Genomic DNA, 18,313 nt, shown 5'->3' with positions numbered 1-18,313 from the left:
TTCTTGTTCTAATGTTGGAAGACGTTGGAATCCTAGACCAGCAGAGAAGAGACACCTGTCACGTACTTTACACTTCCAGTTGTGAATTCGGAAAGACCATGTCTGAGGAATGAGGGCCATGCCCTAAGACTAAGTTCAGAACAGAAATAGACCTGCCCTAACAAAGAATGAAACAAGCCTGACAGGAATCAAAGCAACCTTAATAGTAATTAAGTTTACCAAAGTAAACTTAATAGTAATTTAAATATAAAGAGAATATAAAGAGAAGCACACCTACGTAAAATGTAGGCAAATTGCTAAAAACCAAATGTGAAGAGAAAAATCTTAAAAGCAGTCATACTGTTTTTTAAAAGAAGTTACAAAAAGAAGGAAAAACATGAAGTATGACTGACTTTTCATCATAAAGAATGGAGGCCAGACAAGAATGAGATGACAACATTAAAGTTCTGTAACCCAAGGAAAGAAACTGAATACAGAAGTTTTTATCCAGTAAAATGTATATTTCAAAAATTAAGGTGAAATAAAGCTATCTTCAGAATAACAAAAGCTTAGAGAATTTGTTGACAGCAGTCCTGTGTTGTAAGAAATGCTAAGGGAAATCCTCCGAGCTAAAAAGGAATAACACTAGGTAGAAAGTTGAATCTACAATAGAATGAGAAAACCAGAAATAGGAAATATTATCGAAAAATATAAAAAAAAATCTTTTTCTTACTCTTAATTTGTTTGAAAGAGAACTGATCACTTAAAGCAAAACTAATACATTGCATAGCGGTGTTTCATTACTTAGAGAGACAAATAATAACAATAGCAAAAAGGATAGGCAAGGTAAACAGAATTTTGCTGTTGTAAGGTTCTTGTATTTTATGTGAACTAGTAAAATATTGACTCTAAATGGACAGTAATAAGTTAAGAATTCATTTGTCATCTATCTAGAAGCAGCCATAAAAAAAATCCCAATGCAAAGCAAATAGAGGAATTAAAATGGAATATTAAAAAGTACATTAATCCAAAAGACAGGAAAAGAAAAGATAAAAGCAGATAGGATAAGTTGGCAAGAAATACCATGGCACACTTAAACCCAGTCTTATTAATAGTGGGGCTAAATGGCAATGAATTAAACATTCCAGGTAAAAGGAAGAAACTATCAGAATAGATTACAAAGCAAAAGCCAGCCATAAACTGCCCTGAAGGAGACAGAGACACAATTAAATAAACCAGCATGTCCAGGTGAAGAGTAGAAGGGTGGAAGCAGCAAATGTCAGAAGGCTGGTAAAAGTATTTCAACACAAAGTAAAATTCCAGACGGAGGATATTATCAGTGATAAAAAGATACTGCATAATAATAAACGATTTAATTCATTGGGAAGACATAACCGTCACATATGTTATGCAATTCATAACAGAGGCTCAGAATACATGAGGGAAAAAAACTGAAAGAATGAAAGGGGGAAATCGACTCACTTCCAGGCAGTTGCAGATTTTATTACCTCTCTCTCAGGAACTGATGGAGATATTGAAGAATTTAGCAATAATATCAACTACCTCGACCTAATTAACATTTACAGAACACGAACACCACACCCAGCGACTGCAGAAAGAACATTCTTTTCAAGGGCACTGGGAATGTTTGCCAAGATAAGCAATATGTTGGACAATAAAATATGTCCCCATAGATACCAGAAGATCAAAATCTTGCAGAATTTGTTTTCTGGCCAAATTAGAATTTAGTAAGACATCAACAATAAGATACCTAGAAAATGCCCGAATATTTGGAATTAGCGCACTATGGATGCCAATAGCAATCGTGAAGTATGATAAAGCATTTTACCTGAATGACAATGAAAATGCTAGTCAGCTTTTGAGGGATGCAGCTACAGCAGTGTGTAAAGGGTACATATAACTATATGGACATTAGAAAAGCAGAAAGTTTAAAGTCAATGATCCAAGCTTCTACCTTAAGAACTGAGAAAAAGGGGCGCCTGGGTGGCTCAGTCGTTAAGCGTCTGCCTTCGGCTCAGGTCATGATCCTGGGATCCTGGGATCCTGGGATCCTGGGATCCTGGGATCGAGTCCCTCATCTGGCTCCCGGCTCAGCAGGAAGCCTGCTTCTTCTTCTGCTCCTCCCCCCCCCCTTGTGTTCCCTCTCTTGCTGTGTCTCTCTCTCTCAAATAAATAAATAAAATCTTTAAAAAAGAAAAGAAATGAGAAAAAGAACAAATCAAACTTGAAGTAAGTAGAAGGTAGGACATAATAAAGAGCAGAAATCAGTGAAATGGAGAACAAAGATATAGAAATATAACAAAGCCAAAAATTGGTATGTTGAAAAATGTAACAAAATTGATAAACCCCTAGCAAGTCTGATCAAGAAAAAGAGAAAATTATTAATATCAAGAGAGGGACCATTATTTTAAGTTCTACAGAAATTTAAAGGATGGCAAAAAATATTATAAATACCTTTATAATGATAAAATTTGGCAACGTACATGAAGTCAACAAATGGTTGGAAATCATAGCCAAAACTGAAAGATACTCTAGCAGCCTTTTATTTAGTAAACAAATTTAACTTGTAATCAAAATTTTCTCACAAAGAAAATTCCAGGCCTAGCTGGCTTCACTGGTGAATTCTGATGAATACTTAAGAAAGAAAGAATACCAGTTTTACACAAATTTACTCAGAAAATAGAGGAGCAACCACTTGCCAACTAGTTTTTCATGAAGCCTTCATAGTGCAGATAAGGAGCCTGACAAATATCACAAAGAAAGAACATTAAAAACCAATATCTGAATACAGAAGTAAGAATCCTTAACAAAACATTATTAAACCGAATCCAGCAATATATAAAGAAGATAATAACTAACGATCAAGTTGGGTTTCTTTCCAAATTTTTAAATGGCTTAACTTCGGAAAAATCAATGTAATTCATATAGTACAGCGTGTGGGTGAAAACCCATATAGACATCTCAATAGGAGAAAAGGCTTTGACAAAATTTAACAGCCCTTTCTGACAAAAACTCTCAGCAAATTGAGAATAAAAGGTAACTTTCTCAGTATGATAGAGCATCTACAAAAATCCTACAGCTCGCAAAATATTTAATGATCAAATATTGAACCTTTCCCCACTAAGCCTGGAAGTCTTGGGCAGAGCTTCCTGGAAAGCGTTCAAGCTATTTCCCCACCTGACTGGTGGTGCCCTTTGCTATTCCCTCTTCCTCTTTTTTTCTCTCCTAGGACTGTTGATGCGATGGCAGGAGCTACAGTTGTCATCTTCTAACCAGGAAGCAACCTTGAAGAAAAAACAAACTACTTTCACTGTAGACTCTCTTACCTATAATGAACACAGTTCCTTAATACAAGAAATAACTTTGAGTACTTATTATGTACTCAGTGGATTTGGAAGTGGTCATTTCTTTTGCCATTTCAACCCCCACAGTTCTTTGAAGTGGCCATTATGTGTCTCCGTGGCAGAAGAGTAAGCATTTTGAAACAGAGTAAGTCAGCAGTAGATGGAAAAGCTCACCTCCTTCAGGCAACCTTCCTAAAGAAAATTAACCGATTCTTCCTCTATGTTCCTGTCTAGCATAACTTACCAATCAGCAGACATATTTTAGCTATAGAAGCGTACACTCTGGTCATATGCAGGGAGGCTTTTTGGGAGTCTGGCATGGTGTCTTGCTCGTGACGTTACTAGTGCTTGAACAGAATTTAAAAAAATAAATATAAAACCATATTTAAAAAAGAAATAAAATATGGAGAACATACTGTCTTGCACTATATTGTTCAGGGTTTTCTTTATTAAGAAGACCAACTATACAGGGGAGACAAGAGCAAGTGGCTACCAGCAGAGTTTGAGCACTGGGATGCCAAGACCTGAAAAATTCTTGCAATCTGAAGTATCCTGCCAGGACTGCTGCTTGCTGGTGCCTACCCTCACGTTCTAGCACCCCTGAGCCCCACCTTGTTTCATGTCCTGAGAACCTGTTTCATAAGTGCAAAATCCTGTGTTTGAAATACAGCTGATAAACTGCCCAGCCCAGCAGATAAGAAAAAGACATCTGGGGGCACCTGGGTGGCTCAGTCGGTTAAGCTTCTGCCTTCAGTTCAGGTCATTGGGCTCCCTGCTCAGTGGGGAGACTGCTTCTCGCTCTCCCTCTGCCCCACCCTCTCGTGCATGCGCACACACTCTATCTATTTAAAATAAATAAATAAATCTTAAAAAAAAAAAGAAAAAGACATCTGGCTGGGCAGACTAGTACTCTGATATTTCCATATTAAAGGAAGAGAAAGGAAAATAACAGACATATTGTAGGAGCCTCAAGATATTCCCACTGCGGCTTATCGGGTTCTAGGAGGAAGACCTTTCCATCCCTGTGCCGCTGTGGTCCTGCTCTTTGTGCGTGCAGTTTATGTCCCTCAAACTTAACTCCAGCCCACTGGTGTGGCTCTCTTTTCTCCAAATATCCTCTTAAAAGCCATGACCCTTCTTCACATTCAAGACCCACTCAGCTCTCCAACAAGACCCTGGATATAAGTCTATCATTAAAAGAAGGCTCCAAGTGTCTATTTCTGTTTCCATTTTGTTCCTGGTGCTCATTTGCATTCACCCAGTCACCTGCCTCGCTCCAGCTAGGTGTGAGAAAATGGACCACATTCTACACAGGGAAAAAAGACCAAATCTCATTAAGGGCTAAGTTGTTTGGGGGCCTTTTCTTTCCCGGTCCCCTCCTTTCCCATGCTCTTCTTTCCCTCTTTCTCCTCCCCCCCCATTTCCTCTTTGGTACCATGAAAAATGAGTGATAGGGCTTGAGGTTCAGCTTTGAATGAAGAGTCACAGTATTTACACCTGAGAACTGAAATGAGATTTATTATGACAATAGAAAAGATAGAAGACAGAAAAGATGTGCCTATTAGTATCTGGAGATCGAGGACCCATCCATTTGGAAGATAAATGATTCCTGGATATTTGAAGCGCCTGTCTCTTAGATAATTTTAAGACTTGAGATTCCGTTATACCTTATCACTTCTTCTGAGAAAGGCTGAAGAACTAGATTTTTGATTTTGTGAGTTTGGGATTATTTCTCTAAGTATTCAGGCACCAAGTTGGTACCTAAATGTTGGCTAGATTGTCAACTTTGAGTGCTCAGCACTTGTCAGAACTCAGAATATTCAGGATGAGTCAATCCCCGATCCTGTTCCCCCTTACCTCCAAAGTACTATTTTTTTTTTTTGTCTGTCAGCACACAAAGTTCTTGGCTATAATAAGTCAAGAATGAAGTAGGCAACTCATACACTTTCTCACAATTTCCAAAATTTCTCCAGCAAGAGCTTGAAATTTGCTAAGAAAGGCTTAGGTTTGTCTTGCTGCCATGCTGTTCATCACTCCCAGATAGGGCCCAAGTCATCAGGGGCAGGGCTTGGGTACCCCAGTATATCACCAGGGCCCCTGTATAGTCTGTAGGGGTGCTCATTGTCTTTGGCTGAGCACACAAAAAGTCTGTTGTCCCTAGTAGCCCACCAGCCAGACCTATGACAAGAAGGGAGCCCAGACTCTGGAGGTGAGAAGCAGAGAAGAGCCTGACCTATTTCTTGCCTAGGAAACAATCAGAGAAGGTGCATGATAAGGAACTCAGGGATCCATCTATGAGGATTCTGAGGTCACCCTTCTCCCATGTCATGTTATCTTCCAAGAGCTGGGACTTGCTCTCTCATCACTGACTTTCCAGGACAGAAAGCCAGCCCATGTGCTGTGAACTCTCCCAGGGTACTGTTAAGGTCCTATCATTTGGATGACTGCCCAACTCTGTCTGCTAGCTGCTCCATTCTGAGGAGGCCCTGAGTTGCCTTGCTGAGATTTCTTCCTGGGGTCTTTCTTTTATGCAGCCCTGATGATAGATGACTGAACCCACTGGGGGCACATTCTTCTTCAGGGAAGATCGGACATGGTCTGCAGGGAGCTCAGTGGGGCTACCTTCCAATCCAGCTTGGCCCGGAGGATCCAGAGAAAACAATGTGTCTCCTTAGGAGGACTTGTACCTTCGATGAGACAGACCAGCAAAGAATGAAATGGTTTTTAAGACCTTCTAATCAATTATTTATGCTTGTAATAGTTAGCACTGACTTTATACCACTCGTGGTGCTATGTGTTCTACACACAGTGCTTTATTTAATCCCTGTGAAACCCCAATATACTGGGTAGCTTTACTTTTCCCATCTTGCAGTGGTGGCTACTGAGACTCAGAGAATATAAATGACATTGTCGGGGCACCTGGGTGGCTCAGTCATTAAGCGTCTGTCTTCGGCTCAGGTCATGATCCCAGGGTCCTGGGATCGAGCCCCACATCGGGCTCCCTGCTCAGCGGGAAGCCCGCTTCTCCCTCTCCCTCTGCCTACCACTTTGCCTACTTGTGCTCTCTATCTCTCTGTCAAATAAATAAATAAAAATCTTTAAAAACAAAACAAAAATAAATGACATTGTCAAAGGGGAATAGTAAGTGGCAAAGTCAGGAACCAGTCAGTAGCATATAATTTAAAAGAAAAACAACCCAAACTGGTTTGTGATGTAGAAGTCAGTCACTTACATTCTTGGGAGTCAGTACGGGCAGGCAGCTTTGGTGACTTTTAGACCATTCCTCTGTCAGCCCCTACGAGAGTGACCCCCATGTCCTTTACTGCTCCGTGTGGCACCTCGATCAGGAGTTCCTGGGAAAGTGAAGGTGTTGGCATCAACAGCAGTCTTGTTGTTCAGGTTCAGTCAGGAACCGCTCAAGAGGAGCTCCATCCGGAGCAGGGAGTTGCAGGGAGGGACCAGGGTGGATCATTTCTGAGGAAGTAGAAGGGCTTTTCGGGAGAAGGCATATAAGGCAAGGGCATGGTTATAATAGGAGTGTGTGAACAGCAAAGAAACAGCTCATTGGAGTAGGAGGTGTGTATTGAATAATGAAAAGTAATTTGGGATAGGCATGGAGGACGGAGCCAAAATGGAGTCCTTGGAAATGGAAGAAATGGCGGTTTCCAAGAATGGAGGGAAGACTAGGTTTGGATTTGTAATAATTAAGCTCCTTTTCAAATTTGGAGCCAGGGAGGACTTCCATCAGAACTTTGCTGGCGTTTTTTTCTTCCAGTTTGAGGAACTGCCCTAGCAGGAGATGGAGAAACCCTCCCACCCAGAGCCCCAGGAGGGAAGCCGGTCTTTGGACAGGTTGTTACCCATCACATTAGCACAGGTGTCTCCCCAGCTGCAAAGGCACCCTCCGCCTTTGGGTGACCTGACACAGCAACATAAAACCCACTTCACCCAGGAAATGGCAGAGTCTGCGTGGGGTTCTCTGGGACTCTGCTATCCATGGAGGTGACACTGACTCAGAAATCTCACTCAGTTCACTCAGAGACTCTGTGAGCTGCTGAGTCACTTAACAGAAAGCACCTCAATCCAGAACACCAATCTGCCCTCACCCCGCACAGAATCACCACCTTTTTGAAAAGCAGCAACTTTTAATGATGTGAGCAGAGATCCTTTGGCACTTTGAAAACACGTTCTACTGAGGCCTATTGGCTAAGACCAGCAGGCTGCTTCTGTCACGGAGAAGTAAGAAAAGATGATTTCGTTGTTTTGAAACGGTGCGTGAGCTCAGGGAAAGCTGCAGGAGGCTTGGGGACGGGAGAAGTCAGAGAAAGCCGTGCATGCAACGTCTGTAAAGAAAATGTTTTATTTAAAGTGTTAAATACCATCACCAGAATGAATTTGATTTACATTAGTTGGTGTTCATTACAGGACTAATCTGCCCCCCCCCTTTTTTTTTTTACCAACCGTAATTCCCTTTACTTTTAAAACATACTATGTACAGCAATGGTCCAGGGCAGCAATGGTCACTGGAATAGTGCTATTTACACGACTAAACCACAAGTTGAGGTGCAGACATGTGAAAATTAAAAAAAAAATTACACCAACTTTTAAAATAAATACTGCATAATGACAAGTATGTACAAATATTCCATACAGTCATGTCCTTCTTATTAAAATTAGAAATAATTTATATAGGAATATGCACAAAAGAGTATGTGACTGCATCTTAGTATCAGGAAAATGGTAAACATTTATTCTAAGGGACAGTATAGACACTATAGGTCAATTAAATCAGCTGCTGCTGGTACATAAGTGTCTAAATTATTTCCATAAAGTTTTATTCGTTCTTTGGACAACTCTACCTGGGCCCATCGTTGATCTCAGAAGGTCAAGACACAGTCTCGGTGTATTTCATATTGCACCACATAAAGAGAAGGCATTTTTAGTGATACTCATTTTAACTTTTGCACCATATCAAGCATGATAGTTTTTAATGGTCAGCATGAAATTTAAAAAGAAAAAAAAAAGAAGAAAGAAGAAAGCAATTTTTGTGCATGGCCTTAAATGGTATGTATGTGGATTTCAAAAGTTGCTTCAAGAAATTAAAATCAACCTGTAAGAATGTGTTATCAAAGTGTACATAAAGAAACAAAGTATGGGTGGCTTTATTACATTAACCAGTGACTTTTCCTCTCAATAGGGGAACTAAAGAGAAACTTGACCTTGCAGCACCACCCAATGGTATAACTGTCTGTAAAACCAAAGGCAGGGGTTTGACCTTCGGGGACTTGGGGTGTAGACTTTTGGGTGATGGCATCAAAGAACTATTAATAGATTGACTTTCTTTGAGTCACCTAAAAATTGGAGCTTTAAAATTATTTGTTGCATATTTATGTTTACTATATTTCTTTAGAAATATAATTTGTGAAAAATTGTATTTTACTACAGAAAAATGAATTAATAAACAGCCCTGTGTTTCAGGCTCCAAATTTTTAGCAGTGTTTTTCTATTCACATAGTAAATGGAAATTGGCTAACGAAATTACTTTAATTAATTAAAAAACAAAACCTAAGACCTTCTAGAAATAATACTTTAACCCCTGTATGAATAATGCTGGTGCTCAAAACAAATTTATTAGACATTACAATGGCCACATGATTTTAGGGTTTTCCTGTAAACTGAACTTTGAAGGTGAAAAGAAAAGTACCATGCACTGAACAATAAATTGCAAAAGTTCAAATATCTTCTTTATCAAATACATGCTTACTTTAATGTACTCCCAAGTCATGTTGCAAAATCCTTTTCAACATGCTTGAAATAGAGAAAGCTTAGTTTGTTTTTTTTTTCCCTTGAGAAATTCATAAATTCAGAAGCATCTACAGCTCTGAATCAACACGGGGTATAAGGAGTATCAGGTCAAAAACTTGTAATCTTTTAGTATAATGTTCACTCTGGTAGGGAGAAAGAAAATAAAAGATTAAAAGATGAAAGAGGAAAAGTGAGACAGAGAAGAGGAAGAAAGATGTGAACAATTTGCACATATTGAACTTCATAAGATTTGTATATTTAACATGGAAATAAATTGAATATAGTATGCTTATTTGTCACATAAAGAGAATTTTAAGTATCTTCTAGAAAGTATTCTCATTTGTAATGTCTGCCAAAACACAGACTACGATTAAAGAATAAACATGGTGTGTCTTTGTACCACCCTGTTGCATTCTCTCCCCCTTTTAAAACCATGCAATAGTGAAATTTATCTTTAAAAATAATATAAATTGTTGAAAATGGCTGATTTTTATTCTTTTTTTTTTTTGCAAGTTGCAGCCCCAAGAAAATAATTTAAGTATTCAGCTAATCTGTGTCCATGCAAAAAAAAGTTTCTTTAATTTCATTCAGTACAGTGTAGCCACAGACTTTTGTTTTTCAGAGTCCAACACATCGTGGCATTAGTGAATGGCGTGCCTGCTGGAGCTCTGTCTGCGCCTGCTCACACCGGACGGGCTGCTCCTGGTCACCGTGCAGAGGAGGGCTGACGTCTGTCCCGGACCACTTCTTTGGTCTCCTGCTTTTCACCTGATGCTTCCTAGGACTTCACACCTTGACTCGTAACATGGCTTAATGACTGTATAGCTCCATTTCTGTGGCATAACAGGGCTTTGGGGTCAGAGAAATGAAGAAAAAGGAACGATAAAAATAGAAAGGTGCCTTTGAAAAGGGCTTTTGTTGCATGAAACTGACTGATTCTTTGAGATTAATCCATGGCTTCAGATTGGACCAAAACTCGAGTGCTATTGAACTCCAAACCTGATAGTTCTTCATAACTCTGCTCTTTCACCTGAGGGCCATCATTAGGGCACAATGTGTGCAACTTCCTCTGAGAACACAGGATCGCTTTGTATCCCTAGAAACAGGCTCAGAAGACACAACATTAAGCATGCAGTGTTACCAGGGTTTGCGACCTGTGGATTTTTTTTTTTTTTGTAACGCTGGTTGCTATGACAACAGTTTTACAGCTGCTATGAACGAGAGTAAGAAGGTCCGGTTGAACTTTCCAGAGAGGATTGGGAAGCTCTTCTTGTCAGAGGGGCCAAGGTTGGATCTACTAGGGAGGAAGGGGGGAAAAGTTTGAACCATCCAATCACCATATTGGACAGCTCCAGTTCGTCTAAAAGTATCTGGGCCACTCCCATAAAGGATTTGTGATCCATGCGGCCATAATCTCCCCAGACAATGATCTGTTGGCACAATGAAAAGGAGAGTGAGGTCAGTATCGTTATGTACATGGAAACTTGCAAACTAAAATACATTCGGTTATTGTGCTATCATCAAACATCAAGTTAAATAGTTGTGTTTTAATTGCTGGGATAGTGGTCTTTAACTACTAGAATCCAAAGGCACGTGAGGAAAAGTGTCCTGGAGTGTTAAGACCCTAAGCAGTCCCGGGAGACTGGGGTCTGTGTGTGATGGGGGTTGGCAAGTCTCTAGTTCGCTGGAAAGGAAACAACAGCATCCACGGCTTGGTAGCCTTGGCCACTGCTTTGACGTTTCCCAGGAATTTCAGCTGTGAGCAATGGAAGAGAGTGTGGTAAGACATGTGGGTCCAAGGTCTGAGTCCACGGAAACACTTTCTGATGTAAGGGAGAGACCATTCAGTAAATACCTGTAAAACCTTCCCGTGGGGACTTTCTTCGAAAGACAGGAGCTGTTGGTAAAGGGGCTCCAGTGTTTTTCTTGCCACCTTTGTTTTCTTTTTGGCTACGCAGACTCCATTATCCAACAGGTACACCTTTACATACGGGGCTTGGGGAAGAACACGCAGAGGGGAGGTTAAGTGACGAGCCATGGTTATGGAATACCCAGCTCACGGGTGACATCTCCAACAGCTTGGTTTTAGGCCAAAGAAGCTAGCAATCAACAGTCATTCATCTTTCCACATGATGTGAAAATCATTGGATAAACAATAGGTACCTATCAGCCACTGAGGCAGTCTAGGCAATATTAACTCAGAGGCTACTCTGAGTTGATTACTGCTTTGCCATCAACTGGTTATATAGATTTAACCATTGCATTAAATAAGATGAAATACTTCCAGTCCCTAATAATATTCGAGAGAGGTCTTACTCAGTCTTTCATTTGTCAGTACTTAAATCTAAGTAAACATGCTTGCAACAATATCTTTTCATAAATAAATTAGAATATAAACAATATAATTTCTATAATATATAAATATGTAATATGATTATATAAGTAATACAGTATAAATTTTTATAAATAACAATCATTTATTTATTACTCAAAAGGGTTTATTTATTGATGGCGGCATAGGTACAAGACAAGGGTGGGGTTTGATGTAATACGTTCACATAAGCTGGGAAGAGGCAACTAAATATGAATTGCATGGCTTGAAATGTATCTGACTCTCCATAAAAGCATTTTCATGCATGTACAAATTATGGTATTCTTTATAGCACGGTGGGGTAACTAGCTCCAAGACCTTTGTAAACACAATTGACTTAATCACCTTGCAAGGTTGTACACATTATCATTTAGAATTTCTGCAAGGACAGGGAAGTTATGAAATTCAAAATTACACTTCAGTCAGTGGAGGTGCCAAGGTGAGAACCCAAATTTCAGAATCCTCACTAACTGTTCCACATATCCGATCTCAAGTTCTATACATCTCTGCACACGGTATCTGGACCCTGTGTCATTTTCCATGGCTCCAGGCACCTTAGATTATGACATTTCAGTATGAAATGTGTGACATCGCCATACAAATTGCTAATGGTGCTTCTCTTTCTTTGTACACTGCAGGAAGTAAAAGTCTAATTAGAATGTCCTGTATACAAAGGCTTATGCTGCTTTGGAAACCTGTATCTATTTTTATTCTAATGCAGAGCTTTAAGAATTCCCAAGGTGAATTTTGAAGCTCCAGATAAAGTAAAGAAGAACACAAAATATCAGCTAATAAGAAAAAGAAATTCTTACGTACCTGTTTATTTTGCAATGGTTTCTACTACATACGTACTTAATAAGGTTAACTTAAATTATATAACTTAAATTATCCCTACCAGACCACCCTCACTGCATGCTCACTTAGGATAACCACACAAATTACTACAGATAACAAACTCACACATTAGTATCCTTAACTATCTAAAAACACAGTTTTTGGCATTTAATCAAAAACAAAATCTCTGAATTGAAAAGTAGGCATTGCAGAAAAGAGAAGAATCTCTTCTGTTCTTACCTGGCAGTGTCTTGGAACCTGGTTTTACAACAAGGCCACGAGCCCGAATGATTTCTACCTCCAACTGTCCCTTTTTGTCCATCATTCCTACCTGAATGTCACCTAACGATGTGTGAGGAAGAAAGAGACAGGCCTTAGTGTACAAACACAGTAAGAAACAGGCTTGTGCCAAAGACCCTGGTTTTATATCATTTCATCATTTCCCATATATTTTCCTAAATTCAAATATATTTAAAATTCTATCAATGATCTCTTACTTTAAAAAGCATATCAATTAACCTGGAAAAATCAGTTAAAATTTTTTTATTGGTAAAACAAAAATACTTATTCCTGCTGATGATACTGTTAAAAATTCCATGAAACTAGAGAATGTAATTTTCGATAATCTAAAGGGGAAACAGTGAAATCACATGACAGAAATTCTTACCCATTGCAGGTGTAGCCAGAGTCTGGCGCCCCACGAGCTGGGCAGGGCCAAGGCCATCCAGGAAATCACTGAACTGGCTATCAGAGGCCAGGCGGACACCAGGGAAAATCAGACTAAAAGCAAAATAACACATGGGATTAAAACCTCAATCTATTTACTTTCAGGCAGCTCGGGTTTCTCTCTTGCCCCCATCTGGTACTACCATGATTTTGCCACTTATATTAACTGGATCCCAGCACCCCATTCCACCTCCTGTGGCTCATCCTTTCTTATTCTCTAGCAGCCCATGTATGTCACCAGAAGCACCTGTCACACCGTATTGCAGGCTGCTGTGTATGTGTCTTTCTCCTCCTTGTCTGGAGGGCATGGGCTGTGATTTCTATCAGTAGCACTCGGTACCTACTGAGCACTTCACAACAGGCATCATGGGATTTAATCCTCTTAGCGGCACTAGGAGATAGATTCTATTATCCTTGTTTTATAGATGAAGAAACTCTTCTAGATCATTTCCATCAGTACACAAACATACGATTATTCTTCCACCTGAAAAAAATCCACTTAAAAAAAAAATCCCTTTCCTAACGCCACTTCCTTCTCCAGCTCCCACCCCATTTCTCTACTCAACGCTCCTTGAGAGAGTTTACTCTACAGGCTGTCAATTTCTTTTTTCTTGTTCTCCCTTGAAACTCTATTCAGTTTTTCCTTGCTCCCTTGCTTGCTTGATTTTTCTCCATTCTACCGAAATTTCTCTGACCAAGGTTACCCAAGGGCCACATGGGAAACCCAACTGCTCACACTCAGCACTTGTCTGATTTAACACATTAGCATCAGCTAACACAATGGAGCCCTCCCTCTTCCTTGAAACACTTTGTCCACTTTGCTTCCCAGACCCTTTGGCTCCCTGATTTTCTCCTCTTTGGACACTCTACCTCAGTCTCCGTCACTGGTTCTACCATGAAATATTGGGAGCTCGATCCTTTGACTTCTTATTTTTTCCGCATGCCCCAAACTCCTTGGTAATCTCATGCAGTTTCACGGTTTTAAATGACATCTTTGTTGATTTGGCCTAGTTTGCCATCTCCAGCTTGGACCACAGACCTGTATTCGATCTGCTTTATCTACATGTCTGCTTGGATGTCTAATAGGCAACTGATACTCATTTTGTCCCAAACTGACTCCCAATCTCGAAACAAATAAAAAGCCACAGTCTGTTCCTCTCAGGGGATTCTCATCTTAAATGGCAACTTCATTCTTTCAATTGTCCAGCCTCGGGGTGGCCTTTCCTCTTTGTTACAGACTGAACCTTGTCCCCCCACCAATGCATATGTTGAAGGCTTAACCCCCAGGATGACTGTACATGGAGATAGGGCCTTCAAAGAGGTAATTATGGTCAAATGAGGTCATAGGGTGGGGCCCTAATCTAATGTGACTGGTATCCTTATAAGAAGAACAAGAGACATTAGGGGTATGCACGCACAGAAGAAGTACCATGATGTGAGCACACACTGAGGAGGAGGCCATCTGCAAGCCAAGGAGAGAGGCCTCAGGAGAAACCAAACCAAACCTGTCCACCTTGATTTTGGACTTCTAGCCTCCAGAACTATGAGAAAATAAATTTCTGTTGTTTAAGCTACCCAATCTTCGGTATTTTGTTAGGGCAGCCCCAGCAAACGAATACACCCCCTTTCTCTCATTACTCACATCAGATGTATCAAGAAATCTTATCAGCTCTACTGTCAAATGCATCTAGAATCTGACCTGGCTAATGCTACCACTGTGGTCCCAGCCTTTATCTTCTATCTGTGGTATTACTGAACAGCCCTCTGAATGATCCCTCGGTGGCCAAATTTACTTTCCACCCCCACAGCACTCAGAATGGTCTGTTAAAATTCAAGTCAGGTAATATCAGGACTGTGCTCAAACCCTCCATCGGTTTCTCGCCCCTCTCAGAGGAAAAGCAAAGTCCTCACAATGCTATTATAAAGATGATACGAGCTGTCCACCCCACCCCCATCTTAATCCCTACTCCTGCCCTTCGTGCACAGTGCTGCCCTCCCCAGGGCTGATGCCAGGCAAACTGCTGCCTCCAGGTCTCAGCACAGCTTCAGGTTGGAATGTTCTTCCCTCGAATGTCCACATTCTTAAAATCTTTACCCAAATACATCTTTTTCCCTGTCTACCCCTATATGGAACCCACATTTACCCTCTCTCATCTCTCTCCCTTTCTTTCTTTTTCTCTTTAGCACTTATGCAACCTAATCTACTATTTTATGAATTTTCCTTATATATACATATTATCAACTTTTCTTTTTTTATTATTTATTTTGAGAGAGTGAGAATGAGAGAGAGAGAGAGAGAGAGAGAGCACATGAGAGGGGGAAGGGCCAGAGGGAGAAGCAAGCAGGCTCCTCGCTGAGCAGGGAGCCTGATGCAGGACTTGATCCTGGGACTCCAGGATCATGACCTGAGCCGAAGGCAGTCGCTTAACCAACTGAGCCACCCAGGCGCCCCTATTATCAACTTTTCTTATTTATTGTCCATCTTATCTATTAGACTGTAAGTTTGGTGAGGGTAGGGTTTTTTGTTTTTTTGTTTCTATTTTGTTCACTGATATATCTCCAGCCCCTAGAACCGTGCCTGGAATACTGTAAGCACTTAATAAATACTTGGTAAGCAAAATCAGTTAATTAAAATGACACCGAGAAAAGTTAAATAATTTGCCCAAGTTTCTACAGTACTGAAAAACAGATGAGAACTTAAGTCTATGTGATTTTAAAGCCCATGGTCTTAACCACTAACTGATTTTGGTCCCCTTGTACAACTTATATCCCCAACTCAGCACAGTGCCTAGAACACTGGAAGGTGTGGAAATATTTGTTGAATGAATTTACAAGTATTCAACCCATTTTTCCCATAAAATATAAACATCTGGGGTGCCGGGGGCACAGTTGGGACATTTTTGTATCCCTAACAGTATCTAACATAGCACTCTGCAATGCTGAAAGCTCAGTGCACATTCATTTTTCAATTGCTTCCATCTCTTTTAAGACTTCCTTGATTAACATCAAATCTGTTTCTTCCCCCAACTTAAATCCCCAAATATATAGTTAATCCAAGTATTTTAATTAGTATCCCATATGACCTTATTGATAAATGTATGGAAACCATGCATATCTTCTGTATTTATATACTCGTGCTAGACAAATGTTCCCTGTGGCACATAATCAATACTCTGCCTCACGTCTGGCTATATGTATGTTGTCTAAACATCTGATGCTTCCATGCTGATGACAGAGTGAGGTCAGTAAACCCCACTTTCCTCTATTAACCTCCTTTATGCATCCATTTATGGCTCTGTGGCTGCTGATTATTGTCAGTTTGTTGGTGACAGGGCTACACAATCTTGACAAATGCTTTAAAAATATCCTAGCTACAGCTGATTCAAGAAAAAGCTACATGCTAACTACATGAAGGAAAGGCTCACCAACTTACTTTGTGGCATTACATCTATCTGAGCTGCCTGTTACTTCTTGGCACGAAGTATGAGTCAAGTATTCTACAACTTTTGGTAGTAACTCTTAAGAGCAAAGATTATGGAAATTAGCATTGTTCACGCGGTGTGGCGTGAGTGCTTATTCTTTCTGTGCTTCTATATATTATTTCCAGCCAGGGCAAACTTTTATGTGCATGTATTTTGACGGTCACATTTTAGTGTCTTGCTGTTAAAGCAAAACACTTTATTCCCAAAGCTATTTCCCTTGATATAAAAAGCCAGATATGCCACATTTCTTGGTGGCAGGAGAGCAAAAGTTCTCTTCACAGCAAATCAGCCAGTGGAAATGAAGATGGCGCTCTCAAGAGCGTGAGTTAGCTTCCGGGAAAGCACAAGAGAGAGAAGATGGTCGCGGCAAGGCGCAGAGGAGACACCACATCATGGCTGGCCTCACTCACTTTCCTTCTGAGCTATAGCTGTTCATGCTGCCATCAGTAGATTCTCGGCTTGCCTGGCGAGTCATCCAGTTCCTCATTTCCACAGCCAGGCCCGTTTCGGTGCTTCTCTGGACAGTGCTCCGTAGCTTTTTACCTCCTGCTTCTGCATAGACAGAAAACAAGAGGCATGATAGCTTTTATCATCACCATCTGGTAACGAAGAATACTCAGCCAGTGTGGTGAAGGTCCTCAGAAGGAAAGAACTGCATAAAGACAAAGTGCTCTTATCAAGGAGACACAGAGAAAAGGTATTTCAAACAATGTCTTGTTGAGTGGGATGAAAATATTTTTAAAAAATCTTCAAGAAGCACAAAATACCATTGTTTTATTTCCATTTAAAGCAGTGTTCAAGTTGGTTACAAAAGAAACAAAAAGGTCAACCTAAGGAAAACAAAATAAGCTTTGTTTCATTGTAATATTTAAATACAACGTTAATTTATACCTGTCTTTTTCTTTTTCCTTTCTTTTGATCATAGTGAAATGATTAGGCCTTGACTTTATTTCCAAAGAACAGGTGATGAGTAAACGTCAATTCTAGCCTTAACTCTCACACAAAAACCTGATTTTGTAAGGTGATCGATATTAGAAGGCAAAGAAAGCCATACAAAGGAGATAACCTGTCTGATATAGTTTCACATCTGTTGGTAACTTTCAGAGAGACTCTTAAAGGGAATGCAAAAATCCAGCAATGTCATGTGAAAAGAGCTTTCTAATTTGGGATCATGAGAAGGCCAAACAGGAAACTGAGTCAGAGACCACAGATGTGACAGAGTGTAAGAAATGCAAGTGATTTGGAGAGGTCAGGGAGGAAGGAGCTTGACAGAAGGAGGGGAGTGGGATTTTAGCTGGGCTTGAGAAATGGGCACAATGGGACCTAAGAGGAAAGAAGGAAGTGTTTTGTGCCAAGGGAAGGGCCTGGACAAAGGCATGAAGGCAGGAAAAACCATGTGCAGTTGAGGGATGATGCAAATAACCAGATGAAGAGTAATGGTGGGGGAGTATCAGACAAGAACCTGGGCCCAGAACACAAAGGGCCTTGCGTGTCGGAATGTGGAGCGGAGAGACCGCAAAAGCTGGAGCAACAGGTGACAGTCCAAACTATTTCTCTTAATTTACTTCTTGTCAGGCCTAAATATGTATCTACATTGACCATGCATACCATCAGCTTTTTGGGATATGGTAAGCTCTTTTAATGCCTGGTATTAATAATTTCATTTTAGATCAATAAACATTTGCTGATGTTGACCTTGACTTCTTGAAATTCCTCCTGCCACACCTCTTATAATATTTGCTTACCATTTT

The 18,313-nt window shown here is 40.3% G+C and overlaps 1 protein-coding gene across 37 annotated transcripts in view; it reads right to left on the bottom strand.

The window, feature by feature from the left end:
- Positions 1-7,679: 7,679 nt before the first annotated feature.
- RIMS2 (regulating synaptic membrane exocytosis 2) overlaps positions 7,680-18,313 on the bottom strand; it is a 587,791-nt gene continuing 577,157 nt past the window's right edge. For all 37 annotated transcript variants that reach the window (XM_073893075.1, XM_073893081.1, XM_073893077.1 and 34 more), the window contains 5 exons: positions 16,973-17,114; positions 13,022-13,134; positions 12,595-12,696; positions 11,005-11,144; positions 7,680-10,579 (listed from right to left, as the gene is read on the bottom strand). In XM_073893075.1, the coding sequence (XP_073749176.1) occupies positions 10,361-10,579; positions 11,005-11,144; positions 12,595-12,696; positions 13,022-13,134; positions 16,973-17,114 (716 nt within the window). In that variant the 3' untranslated portion in view covers positions 7,680-10,360. The remainder of the gene's footprint in view (positions 10,580-11,004; positions 11,145-12,594; positions 12,697-13,021; positions 13,135-16,972; positions 17,115-18,313) is intronic.

This window comes from Callorhinus ursinus, unplaced genomic scaffold (genome assembly GCF_003265705.2).
Source record: "Callorhinus ursinus isolate GAN/ISIS: 27379988/994484 unplaced genomic scaffold, GSC_fseal_2.0 scaffold5, whole genome shotgun sequence".
NCBI classification, from domain to species: Eukaryota; Metazoa; Chordata; class Mammalia; order Carnivora; family Otariidae; genus Callorhinus; species Callorhinus ursinus.
Note: the sequence above shows the minus strand (reverse complement) of the source record. Positions and strands in the feature narration are given on the sequence as shown.